Source organism: Chiroxiphia lanceolata, chromosome 1 (assembly GCF_009829145.1).
Source record: "Chiroxiphia lanceolata isolate bChiLan1 chromosome 1, bChiLan1.pri, whole genome shotgun sequence".
Classification (NCBI taxonomy): domain Eukaryota; kingdom Metazoa; phylum Chordata; class Aves; order Passeriformes; family Pipridae; genus Chiroxiphia; species Chiroxiphia lanceolata.
The window spans coordinates 115,827-128,678 of NC_045637.1; the positions used below are offsets into that span (position 1 = coordinate 115,827).

Sequence of the window (12,852 nt, forward strand, 5' to 3'; positions counted from 1 at the left end):
TTAACATGGAATCATGGAATGGTTTGTGTGGGAGCGGACCAAAAACCAAACCACCTAGTCTCACCCTCTGCCATGGGCAGGGATGCCTTCCACCAGACCAGGTTGCTCCAAGCCTCGCCCAACCTGCCCTCAAATGCTTCCAGAGATGGGGCAGCCCCAGCTTCTCTGTGAACGGATTCACTTGATCCTGCAAGATTTCCCACCTTTCAGGGAATAACTGTATACACCACTCTGGAGGCACCAGAAGTGCTGCACACCTGGACAGACTCACTTTCCAGTAGCAGCCAGGGACACCTGGGCATTGCCCAACAGACCTGGGACAGTCCGAATTCACTGCTGTGCAACTGCCTGCTGGGGATTCCTGCGACTTGTCAGAGGCAGAGCAGACACAGCCCATCCCCGAGACAAAGCTTGGAGCTGTTGTAATTCAGAGCTGCTGAAAGACCAAGTTCTTCCTCCACATGCACTCGTGGGTTCAAGGGCTAGAGAAGACAGCAAGTTTCTGCCAACCTGGGCATCGATTTGTAACTCACTGTACACGAGGATGCACATAACTGGGGTCACTGTCGGGCCCCTCGTGACAAGAAAGACACTGAGGGGCTGGAGTGTGTCCAGGGAAGGGAACGGAGCTGGGCAAGGGCTGGAGCAGCAGGAGGAGCTGAGGGAGCTGGGGGGGCTCAGCCTGGAGCAAAGGAGGCTCAGAGGGGACCTCCTGGCTCTGCAACTCCCTGACAGGAGGGGGGAGCCAAGTGGGGGTCAGGCTCTGCTCCCAGGGAAAAAGGGACAGGACTAGGGGAAGTGGTCTCAAGTTGCACCTGGAGAGGTTTAGATCTGATATCAGGAAAATTCCTTCCCAGAAAGGCCTGTCCTGCCCTGGCTCACGCTGCCCAGGGTAGTGTTGGAGTTCCCACTGCTGGAAGTATTCAAAAAGCGTGGGGATGTGGCAGCTGGGGACATGGTTTAGTGGTGAACATGGTGGTAGTGCTGGGTTGATGGTTGGACTTGATGATCTAAACGGTCTTTTCCAACCTTAATGATTCCATGACTCTAAGTGTCCAATCCCTGCATTTACAGCCCCTGAAACTTTAAATGAGACTGTGACAGGGACACAGGAAACTGCAATAAGTACTTTGGATTTGTGTAGGGACAGACACGTGATGATGGACACGTATCACATGAAGGTGAGGGATCCCACTGAAACAGCAGCTGAAGAATCCACTTATAATATCATCAATAACCTTTTCAAAATTCAGAAGGACTGGACAACTTGTGCCCAAGAGTCCAAACAACTGCCTGAGATCCCTGAGAGGCTTATAGAGCATTTCCAAAATTTTGGTTTCTTGCCACCCCAAGTCAGTACTTACATTGTGCTGAGGGACTGAGAGACTCCAGATGCCTGTAACCATCAGTTCCTCATCCAGCAACCATTCCAGAGGAGTAACTGAGGAACAAGTGTGGATCTTACCAGGCACAGAAATAGCTCTCATGAAAAACAGTTGAATTTTATGAAAATCAGATCCCTCAAAGCCCAAATTATTTTATTCTGACAAGACTCTAGACTTGGCTGATGAAGTGAAGATTCACTAAGCAGACCTGTGTGAAACATGGAAGCTGTGATCCAAGACCTGGCACTGCCTGATGCTGGTTCAGGTGTGTATTGCACAAGCCAGGAACCACGTAAGAGTCATCAGGGAAGAACCATTTGGGTTCTGCTGAGATGCATCAGGCCTGATCTTACTTCAAATCAGACAGAATTGAAATAGTTCTGTATGAGAGGAGGTGGGGAGGGGGGGCAGGCCCTTTCTATCTTTTTATTCCATTAATAATTTTATAGAAGATGATTATTCCATGTTTGTAAGCACAAAGGAATTAGGGATATTCAACGGAATTCAGTAGGATATCTAATGCAAAAAATACTTTTTAACATAAAGTTCTAGTAAATTACATCATTTATTGCCACTAAATTCTGTGGAACTGCAATGTATAAAAGGGATGGGAGAAATCAGATAACTTCATGGATGGCAGTTCCACGGTGCCTCATACATTGGCATGAACAGAAATCCTGATCCACAGATTGCCAGGAGCTGGACACCCACCAGGAAATGATCCTTGTGTCCTGCTGAGGTCTGTGCCCCCCCAAGCCCCAGAGAAAGCCCTTCCTCCTCCATTACTTTACACTGACAGCACATTCAGTCAGTGTAACATAATGTGTCACTTCACAACTGACACATCAGAGCCTCAAGGTTCAGGCTGGACATCAGAAGAACTTCTCCCTGGAAAGGGTGGCTGGCAGTGGAAGGGGCTCCCCAGGGAGGTGGAGTCACTGTCCCTGGTGTTCAAGAAATGCCTGGATGTGGCACTCAGTGCTCTGGTCTAGTGACAAAGTGGGGATTGGCCAGAGTTTGCATTCAATGGTCTTGGAGGTCTTTTCCAACCTAAACGATTCTGGGGTTCTGATCACCTCGGGTGCACACAGCTGGCACACAGAGGAGCAGGAGCTGGAGGCACTGACTCACCAGGAAAGATGAGAAGAGCTAAATCTGTCTGGCTTCGGTCAGTGACAGCTCATGGGGACAAGGGGACAGGCCAAAAATATTGGTGAGCAAAGGGGAGGTGGGACATTGCTGTGTGACTGCTGAGAGATAAATTAACCTGCACAGTGGAAAAGGAGTGCAAAGGGAAGAGTTGCCCTGGCAGCGGAGCGGCCGCTGGACACGGGCTGGAGGTTTCCTGGCTCTGACGTTATTCCTTTCTCTGTTCCAATGGGTTTAGTTCCCAAGGGAACAGGTACTTAGAGGGCAGAGATGGTGGGCACTCAGCACAGGAGTCAAGCACTTCACTGTCTTCCCACTGAACACCTCCACAAGACCAGTAAAAACCAGAGAGCCCCAAAAAGAGACCTTTGACAGCAGCACTGGGAGCAGACAGGGCAGGGCACCTGCCACAGCCCCACTGGTGACAGAGCACCAGGAGCAGATGGGACAGGGGACCTGCCACACTCAGGGCTCTGCTCTGTTTCTGCACACTCCTCCCCAGAGAGACTCCAGGATAGTGACTACATTTCCCAAAGAGAGGAGGAAGAAAGGATGCCTTTTAAAAATATGAACTGTGGTGACACTCAAAGCACAAATAACACCCGAGGTAAGGTTCCTACAGACAATCTCTATATGGATCTCTATGGCCATGGTTATGCAGCTATCAGGGAGAGGAGTCAGGTGTTAGATACAAATATTCACATCTATACGTGTGTCTATAGAAAGATATTTCACCTTGATGGAAGAAAGAAATGTTTGCAGTGAGAACAATCTTTCTCTGGGATAAACTCCCCAAGGAGGTGCTGAGTCCTGTCCCTGGAGAGTTTCCAGATGCAATGGTCTGGGGTGCTGATTCCTTCCCCACAAAACCTTGGGCCTTTCGAGGTCCCCTGAGCCCAGGTTGGTTTACAATTCAGGATTAGTTATTTCACTAATGAACTCCAGAACTAGGGATTTAGGAAGCTGGTACTTCCTCCCATCACCATGGGCAACCAGCTTTGCCATGGGCATGGAGGAGGGGGTCCTGCAAGAATCTGGGCTGGCCAGACTGTGGAATGCAGCAGGACAGGGTCCTTTGGAAATGAAAACACTCAACTGCTTAAAGTGAAGCAAAATGAGCATTGGCCAAAGCCACTGAGCCTCAAACTGTTCCAGAACTGGAAATAGGGCAAAAAACCTATACTCGGATTCAGCTGGAATGGGTGACACTGGGAACATGTTCTACTTCCTTTCTTTAGCAGCAACAAACTTTGATTCCTGTTCTTATTGATTCTTTTTGTGTGGTGGAATCCTTGGAGCAGTCATTCATTTTGCACCATTCCACTACAAAATTCCACTGGAGACTCCTCTCAGCCCAGCCACTTCAGAAGGTTCTAAATTTTGGTCATCATTTAATATATAATTACAAGACTGCAAAGACTGGGGACTTTACAACTCTCCTCTGCTAAGGGCAGGCCACACCAGATGAGAGTGTTTGTCCAAGGAACAGTGGGATACAGGGAAAACTCTTGCACTAAACCTGGCATCATTCACTTTAAAGCATACGAGAGACATCTCTAAGTACACCTTGTCTGGAGGCCAAACCTCCCCAAGGACCCTGAGGGGCACAGGAACAAAGGCTAAGGGTATAACAAAGGCACAAATAAAGGTGGATAAAGACAACTCCCATCCAGGAATGGGAACTGCCACATTTGAAATGGAGAAACAACTATGGAATTTAGTGAACTAAAATCTGAATAAACTCTGTGATGTTGTCCATAGTCACCAAACCTGAGTTCAAGTAGATCAGGTGAAAGAAAAGGCAGCCAGAAAGGCAGGGAATGGAAATCCTTCTTACCAAAGAACACCAGAACTGGGTTTCTCTAAATCCAGCAAAAGGAAGGCTGGAAGGAGTCAGGCTGATGTCCATAAAATTACACTGAGGACAAGCAGACAATGGGTCAGCCAGCAGGGAAGAGACTGGACAAGAAAAAATACAGTGAAAAGGACAAACTAACAAATGACAGTTCCAATTGAAAGTAAGTTTTCTAATTATTCCAGAAGCAAAGATCTGGAAAGGTTTGGGTTTCTCCCCAGAGGAGAAACCTGTGTGTGTGTGTGCACGTCTTGTAACAGGAGGAAACAATCTGTATTTCATAAAAAGTTCGACTGACTTATGAAACAGTTTGTAATGTCTGATTGCCAGTGGTGGCAGAAGACTTGACCTCAAGACTTCTTCCAAATCCTCTGTGTTACGTTCATTGCGAATTCAGCCTTGCAGCTCCCGAGCTGAGCACAGTCTTTTTAGCATCTTCCAGAAATGCCAACCTATCCCAGTCAGACCTCATTCTATCTAGTGCCTGGATCCACCACAAAGTCTCGGAACTGTCTGGGAGTTACCCTTCTTCTCCACTGACACGTTCAGAACACACGGCTGCAAACAGGGACCATTTTAAGGCACATAAGTGCTTCAGCCCTGGCAACTTCTACAGTGGTTATTTTAATGTCTGAATTTTGTACATAACCCTGGTTCCAGGCAGCAAAGCCCCATGCCTGTTATACTGGGCATTTGTCTAGTTCAGAAGGGATAATCAGATTCGCTGTGGAGTGTTTTGTTTAAACAGGGAATTTTCTCTCTGCCAATCACTCCTCTGCTGCTTTCTGCTCCTTCTCTCTGCGAAAGCCAACAAGATTATTGTGTGACAGAGCAGAACCAGATGACTCTGGCCCACTCTTGGAGCAGGGAAAGGAAACTCTGCAGGTAGTTCTGCATTTGTGCAAGAAATCATTCCACAGGCTTGTTCCTTGGTCCTTAGGGAAGCTCCGGATCAGACAGAATTCACAGCTGAGACAGTGACCCATGATGAACAAGCAGTAATCATACAAGTCATTAATCTCTATCATTTTGTGGGGCACTTGTGTCCAAACTGTGCCTTATCATGCCCAAACTTGAAATTGTACTTTCACAGGAAGAGATCACAATCCCACCTCCAAACCAGAGGGTCACAGAGCAAGGAAGGTGTCAGAACACTGGTCCAGAGAAGTTGTGACTGCCTCATCCCTGGAAGTGTTCAAGGACAGGTTGAACAGGGCTTGGAGCAACCTGGTCTAGGGGAAGGTGTCCCTGCCCATGGCAAGGGGTGGGACTGGGTGACCTTTAAAAGGTCCCTTCCAATCCAAACCATTCTATGATTCCATAGAGAACACAAAAGGCCCTTTAGCACTTCAGTAGGCAAAAACATTCCAATGGCAAGAAATTAAAAGCCAGACTAATTAAAACAGAAAATATGGCACATTTTTTCTTAGTCAACGGGAACTTTGGTCATTTTAAAAATTGAGAGAAACGTGAGTGTTGTGTCTTTTTCAAACGTCAAAAGGACTCTATCATACTCCAGTCAAGCCAGATGAGCAAACACAGGTGACGTGACCTCTCCTGCATTACACAGGAAGTTTACTAATCTTTTCTGGGTTTAAAATTTTTGGGTCACATTGTGGGAAAATCAAATTTGCTACAAAATAATTCCGAGCCTGACAACACCCCAATGGAGCCCATGGTCACCCTGTAAACACAAAACCAGCGTGAGGGGCAGAGCTCCACATGTGCAGCAGCACCGAGCAGCCCATGGGGAGGGACAGGATGGCTCCTGATGCATCCCAACAATGCACACCAAGGGGCCACCCTTTCCACATCCCTGCCGAGCACGGGATGCTCCAGGGGGACAGGACTGCTCCTGACACATCCCAACACTCCACACTACATGTGCCAGCCTTTCCACAGCTGAACTGCCGAGCACAGGATGCTCCAGGAGGGACAGGACTGCTCCTGACACATCCCAACACTCCACACTACGTGTGCCAGCCTTTCCACAGCTAAACTGCCGAGCACAGGATGCTCCAGGACCAGGCTGTGCTGTCACATCTGCCACTGGCAAACACTAACTGGTGCCAGGCCTGAGGTTGGCATTCCAACACAAATGGTAACATTCCTGAGCAGTTTCCACAGGATGAGACTCCTTCAAGGAGAAGACCTGACTCACTCCTGACTGTGGACCAACAGAATGTGACACCTGAGCAGTAGCAGCAAAGAAATCAACGTCCAAGAGCTCTGACCACCTTCAATCCTTCCCAGGGAGGGAACTGACAGCTCCCCCTGCCCGGGCAGCCCAGGGCAGAGGGGAAGACAAAATCCCATCAATATTCCCCAGACAACAGTTCAGGTCCAACCTCACACCATCAAACAGCCGCTCCACATGCTGCTTTTCTCCTCCCAAAGCCTCCCTACTACAGTCACTTCTGCAGGGCAGATGAGGATGGAGACAAAACACTGGGAACAGAGTCAGCACTGGAATCCAGATATCACACAGAACCCCATTGGCACCAACAGCTACAGGAGCTCTGGGCATCCCTGCTGCACACCAGCACCAGGCTCCCACACCCCAGTGCTGGGTGCTGGCAGAAACTTGGCACATGTCTCCAGTTCTGCCCTGGCAAGATCAGTCTCTGGCACAGGATTATGGTTTAGGTTTAAGGAACACACAGCCTGTAGTTCCTTCTCTCTAAGACCTGCATTAAATTATACAAGGAATGTGACAGCAGCATCATGGACTTAAACCATGCTGCTCAAGGGCACCAGGCTCTCTGCTCTGCAGTGGCCTTGCTCAGTTTCCAGCAGCCCATTGGTTCTTCTCAAGGACATGGAATCATCCCTGAACATGAGGCAGATGTGATTTGGAAGTGTTCAAGGCCAGGCTGGATGGAGCTTGGAGCAGTTTGGTCTAGTGAAAGATTCTCTGCTAATCACTCTGCTAATTCACTCCCCAAAGCTGTAGGACAATCAAATGTCCCAAATCAACCTCCCAAAGCTGGTCTACTCTGGTGTGACTTCAGCTACCACCATCAGTCTGGGGGTTCTCTAGTATGCTGGTCCTTGGGAGCTGCACAACCACATTCCTCTTCACAGAGAGGGAACAGATCCACACAAAGGGGGCTGTGCTGAGGGGACACCAGAGCAAACCTGGGGCCAGCCCCACTGAGGAATCACAGAATCATTTAGGTTGGAAAAAACTTCCAAGATCATTGAGTCCAACCTGTGACTGATCACCATCTTGTCAACTAGACCAAAGCACTGAGTGCCACGTCCAGTTGTTTCACCCAACACCTCCAGGGAAGGACTTCTAGGCTCTTCCATCAGATGCAGGTGAAGCAGGAGCCAAGGAAGAGGTGGGCAGACTGTGTCTGAGACAAGACTAAGGTTCCTAGGACACAGCACCCCAAGGAGTAGGAAAACTCTGCAAATGGAACAGGGCATCCAACAGCTGGAGAGAAGGACTGGAAGCAGTGACTCCCCAAAGGAAGGGGGAGGAGGGATCAGGAAGCACTGGTTTATGCTCAGTTTTAACCTGAGTGACAGAAGATTACGCAAAAGAGAAATGCAAGAAATGTTACTGTGGTTTTCAGGGACCTAGAGATGGAGAAAGATGGAGAAATCTTCAGGACCCACTAACAGGGGACCACACCTGAGCCAAATCATGTTCTGCCCGAGTGGAAAAGATTCATCATCTCCCTCCCAGAAAGCCTTATCCAAAACCAAGGAAAGTCTCCATTTTACACCTGAGGAAGCAGCAGAACCAAGTTCTTGTAGAGGCCCAGGCCAGCAGTCCCAGGTAACACACAGGTCTGGTGCCCCTGCACTGTCCTACAGGAGAAACCTCTGTGAGAGCCGGTGGCACCAACACAGGTTCTGCCTCTTGCCAGTGGCAGCAGCACTCTGCTTCCAGCAGCTCCTTGAAAACCTGCCTGCAGAAAGCCACTGACCCCACAGAGCAGGCACTGAAAACCTGCAGACAAACCCAGGAAGCTGATCACAGTCAGGGGATAAGCCAAGGCAGCCAGACACAAGACTTTAACCCTTGGCACGGACACCATCCCTGTGCCAGGGACTTTGTGGCACCGTAGTGCCACCTGCCCCTTTCTGACACCCCAAGGTGCTGCATGTGAAGCCTTGAGGGGGTTCTGGAGGTGCTGCAGGAGATGCACAAATCATTGTCTCTAGTCCGCCTTCTTCAGGCAGTGGCACAGTGTCATGAGTGAGATCCTCCTCCCTATCCCTAAGGGTCACACACAGCACTGATTCCTGAGGCCTCTGCTCCTCCAGGGTTACCTACACTTCCAGAAATATCCATTTATTTAATTCACTTCTCCCTCAGCACACAGCAAAAGGAACTTCCCCCTCAGCCCCTTTAGTTTTTTACATCTACTTCACTCCTGCTCTGCAGCAGCCACTCTCACCTCAGGGATGGGAAAGGAGGGAAAGGGGAAAGCAGGGAGGAAACGATCATCATGTTTGTGATCAGCCAGGTCCAGAAGCCACTTGATCCAGAGAGATCAGAGTTCCCCCTACAACAATGGGTAAGGCCGGGAAGCAAATCAAGCAGACTGGATGATTTTTGGCAGAGAGAGAACAGTAGGAGTGGTACAGACCTCTTCCTCCTCAATGCGAGCAGGTTCAATCAGCAGATTATTGGCTTGATCAAACGACACCCCCTGTTAGGACAGGAACCAGCAAAGAGGCATGCGGATTAGTGGAGCATCGACCAAACCCGCCACCACGACCACCACCACCACCCAACACACGCACGCCACGCCGGCAGCCTGGGCACGGCACGCGGAGCTGGGCCAGCTCCAGGGTCACTCCTGACCTCCACAGTTCCAGAGATGACCCCACTCACAGAGTCACTCCTGACCTCCACAGCTCCAGAGCTGACCCCACTCACAGAGTCACTCCTGACCTCCACAGCTCCAGAGCTGACCCCACTCACAGAGTCACTCCTGACCTCCACAGCTCCAGAGCTGACCCCACTCACAGAGTCACTCCTGACCTCCACAGCTCCAGAGATGACCCCACTCACAGAGTCACTCCTGACCTCCACAGCTCCAGAGCTGAGCCAGCTCCCAGAGTCACTCCTGACCTCCACAGCTCTGGAGCTGAGCCAGCTCCCCAGAGTCACTCCTGACCTCCACAGCTCTGGAGCTGAGCCCACTCACAGAATCACTTCTGATCTCCACAGTTCCAGAGATGACCCCACTCACGGAGTCACTCCTGACCTCCACAGCTCCAGAGCTGGGCCAGCTCCAGAGTCACTCCTGACCTCCACAGTTCCAGAGCTGAGCCAGCTCCCAGAGTCACTCCTGACCTCCACAGCACCTGAGCAGCCCCCACTCCTGCCCACCACCTCAGTGGTGCCAGGGCTTTTCCTGGGCTCCCAGCATGCTGAGTGCCCAGGGGCACCCCCTAAGGCCAGGTTCTGTCTGTGCTGGCACTCCAAGGCCATGACCCCTGAGCTGACCACCATCAGCTGACCTCACCCTGCCTCTGTACCAGGTTATTCCAGGAAGGAGGAAGAGTTAAACACAGGAGAAAGCACCAAGGAGCCTGTGGTGCCACCAGCTGCTGCACAGCAAAAAGCAATCCCAAACCCAACTGCATCGGTGCCTTTCTCTGGTGAAACAGTGCATCCTGTCAGACACCCAGGATCCTGCTCCCAAGTGCAGGAAACCTTAGGATTTCTTCTGAAAACCAATTGTCTTGGCAACAAAACCCTCTGGCTTAAGGATTCAGCCTCCTGTACAGCCTGTCCTGCCTCCTTCTTCAATGCACATATCACCTCCTATCTGAGCCTCCCCTGCACAGGGACGCTGCTCCCCACATCCCCACCCTTGGAATGCAGCTCAGGTGGCAGCTAATAAATGCCTTCATGGAGCAGGCATCCAACCCAGCCCCACAGAAAGGAGAACTGATTTCCAGGCAGAAGGCTTAGCCCATAACCAAGGTAATTTCTGACAGGTACAGTACACCCGGACAGGCCTCGTGGGCTCTGCCAGAGCTTCAGTGCCTCCTCAGCTCCAAGTCCCTGGCTAAAAAACCTTTCTGAGTTTCCCAAGCACAGCAGATCTTGGATGAAGGGACTCAGGACAGCTTCATACATTCCTACAAGCAGCAGCAACTCCTTTTCCTTCTGAGGAACTTCACCAACAAAAGGGAGACTGTACGTCTCATCCCTAGGGAGCACAGGACGAGCTGCATCAGCTCAGGCAGAGCAGGGCGAATGCCCATGGAGGAAAAGGCTCCAAAGCAAAGTGAGGGCAAGGACTTTCCCCTGGGCAATCTGAGCTCCACTGGGGGTGGGAATGATCCTGGCAGTCTGGAGCACGTGCAGTTACAGCAGGAACAGGTTTTACTCCAGCAGCTTCTATGTCCGGAGACCCACAACCCACCTGTGAGATTTGCTGGTGTCAGACTAAGATGGAGACTCAGCCATATCCTAATCCCTGCCTGCCAAATACACCTCACACCAGCTTCGGGGAGAACTGCTCCAGCCTCATGCAGTGTCCCTCATCCGTGCACTCCTGTTCCATTGGATGAACTTCCTCAAGCAGGAACCTCTGTGTGTCCCTAACAGCTGAGCAGAGTCAAGGACCTCGTATCTCATCTGCCCCAGTATGACCAGTAAGGCCCACCATGGCCCCATGGCAGAGCTCCAGAGCACAAGCTCCCCTAAATCCCAACACAGCATCCATCGGGCTCCATTTAGGTGGAAGCACAGGGAAGGGCATGCTCTGGGCTCCCCTCGCACACTCTGGAAGCACTGTGGCAGCAAGCCCAGTGTCAGTGGCCCAAACATCAGTCTGAGGTTGGATCCACCCAGGGACAAAGCTCATCCTGCTGTGAATGAGGGGCAACAACCAGCAAGCGAGGAGGTGGCTGGAAGGAACAGCAGAACCCATCAGCGATGGGACAGAGAACTGTTCCTGCAGCACAGGGAACATCACACAGGACAGGGAGGGTGCAAGGACCTGATACAGTGAAGGAGTCAGAAACAGCAACATGGCACAGCTCTTGGACAACCCCATGAGCCCCAGAATGAGCTTCAGCTCTCCCACCCCCAGCACATCCCCAAGTGCTGGAGCCTCTTGCCAGCGGTTTCTTCGGGACAACATCAGCCTGCCTGGCAGGTCAAATGAGGAGAGGGCAGGCGTGCACCCCTCTGACCTTCCCCCTCCCCACAAGACCTTACCTTCACGGACGGCTGAGCAGACAAAGCTCCATTCTTTCTGTCATCCTCATCCCACGCCTCCTCCTGTTCCTCGGGCTCTGTGTTGTTATTGCAGCCTCCCAACTCCTCTTCCTCTTTAGGGACCCCGTCGCTGTTCAGCCCCTGCAGAAGTGCCACCACCGCCTCTGGCTTGGGCAGTTTAGTGATCTTGAAGTGTTTCTTATAATGGGGCGTGTCCTTGCGGATAAGCCTCTGCTTCTCCACTGGGAATGGTCGCTCTTCATCTTCATCCTCATCCTCACTCCGTATCAGTGTGTCCTCAGCAAAGTGTACAGTGGGCTGTGATGGCAAAGCCCCAGACAGGCCGTGAGCCTCAGGTAACTGATGTGTGGCAGTGCAGAACCCGCTGTCCACGTGTCCCCCCTCCCAGACCGGGCAGAGCCAGTTTCACTGCCCGTGTGCTCAGGGACATCCAGGAAACGTGTTACTATTACACCATCCTTGCCTTTTTCCATATCCACTCCTTCCCCCAGACACGCTTCTGTCAGCTCCAGGGATGAAGGACACTCAAACCTGTCACTGTCACTCCCATTTTCCCATATCCCCTGTCAGGCTCCCACACCGTCCAGCCCAGTCTCCCAAGGATCCAACTCCCACAGGCTGCCTCAGTCTCAGCTTAGGCTGCCCCATCTCAGCTTGTGCTGCCTTCCCTGCCCTGGATCTGCCTCCAGTGATGCCCATATCCCATACCCGTTTACCTGTACATCCATTTCCCACTTCCTCTGAAAATTCCACGTCCTTCCACTTTTCCTCATGACCCCGCTGCAGTTCCCAGGCTCCTACCTCATTGTATTCCACTTCCACATCTTCCTCCTCCTGGCCAGCAGCTTCCTTATGCTCCTCTTCTGCTCTGGGCTTTGCCTCCTTCTCCAGGTCCCGTGCGTTGGGCACCTGCCCGTTGGGCCAGCCCCGGTCCCCCTCCTCTGCCCTGCAGTCTGCAGAGGCAGTGCTGGTGGACACGTGGGAGTCCTCACTGCGGTTCGACGTGGCACTCAGCCTCTTCTCCTGAGAAAAGAGTTGGGATGGTCAGGATGGAACCCAGGGCAGCAAACGGAGCCATGCAGTGTGACTGGTGTGAGGTGGGAACGCTCCAGCACCAACAGAACCAGCTTTCCCTCAGGCTGCCCAAGGCTTCCCCTGCTGAGCCTCCTTCATTACATCTGGGTCCACCTCATTCCACCTCCTGTGTAGGCATTTATTCTCAGTATCCCACCGGGGCAGCAAGG

At 51.4% G+C, this 12,852-nt stretch overlaps 1 protein-coding gene across 20 annotated transcripts in view; it reads right to left on the reverse strand.

The window, feature by feature from the left end:
* SCRIB (scribble planar cell polarity protein) overlaps positions 1–12,852 on the reverse strand; it is a 100,589-nt gene that overhangs the window by 57,262 nt on the left and 30,475 nt on the right. For 18 of the 20 annotated variants that reach the window (XM_032706959.1, XM_032706924.1, XM_032706873.1 and 15 more), the window contains exons 14-16: positions 12,410–12,631; positions 11,588–11,905; positions 8,994–9,056 (exon numbers count right to left, since the gene is read on the reverse strand). In XM_032706959.1, coding sequence (XP_032562850.1) covers positions 8,994–9,056; positions 11,588–11,905; positions 12,410–12,631 — 603 coding nt within the window. The remainder of the gene's footprint in view (positions 1–8,993; positions 9,057–11,587; positions 11,906–12,409; positions 12,632–12,852) is intronic. The other 2 variants (XM_032706942.1, XM_032706882.1) reach the window with 1 other exon arrangement.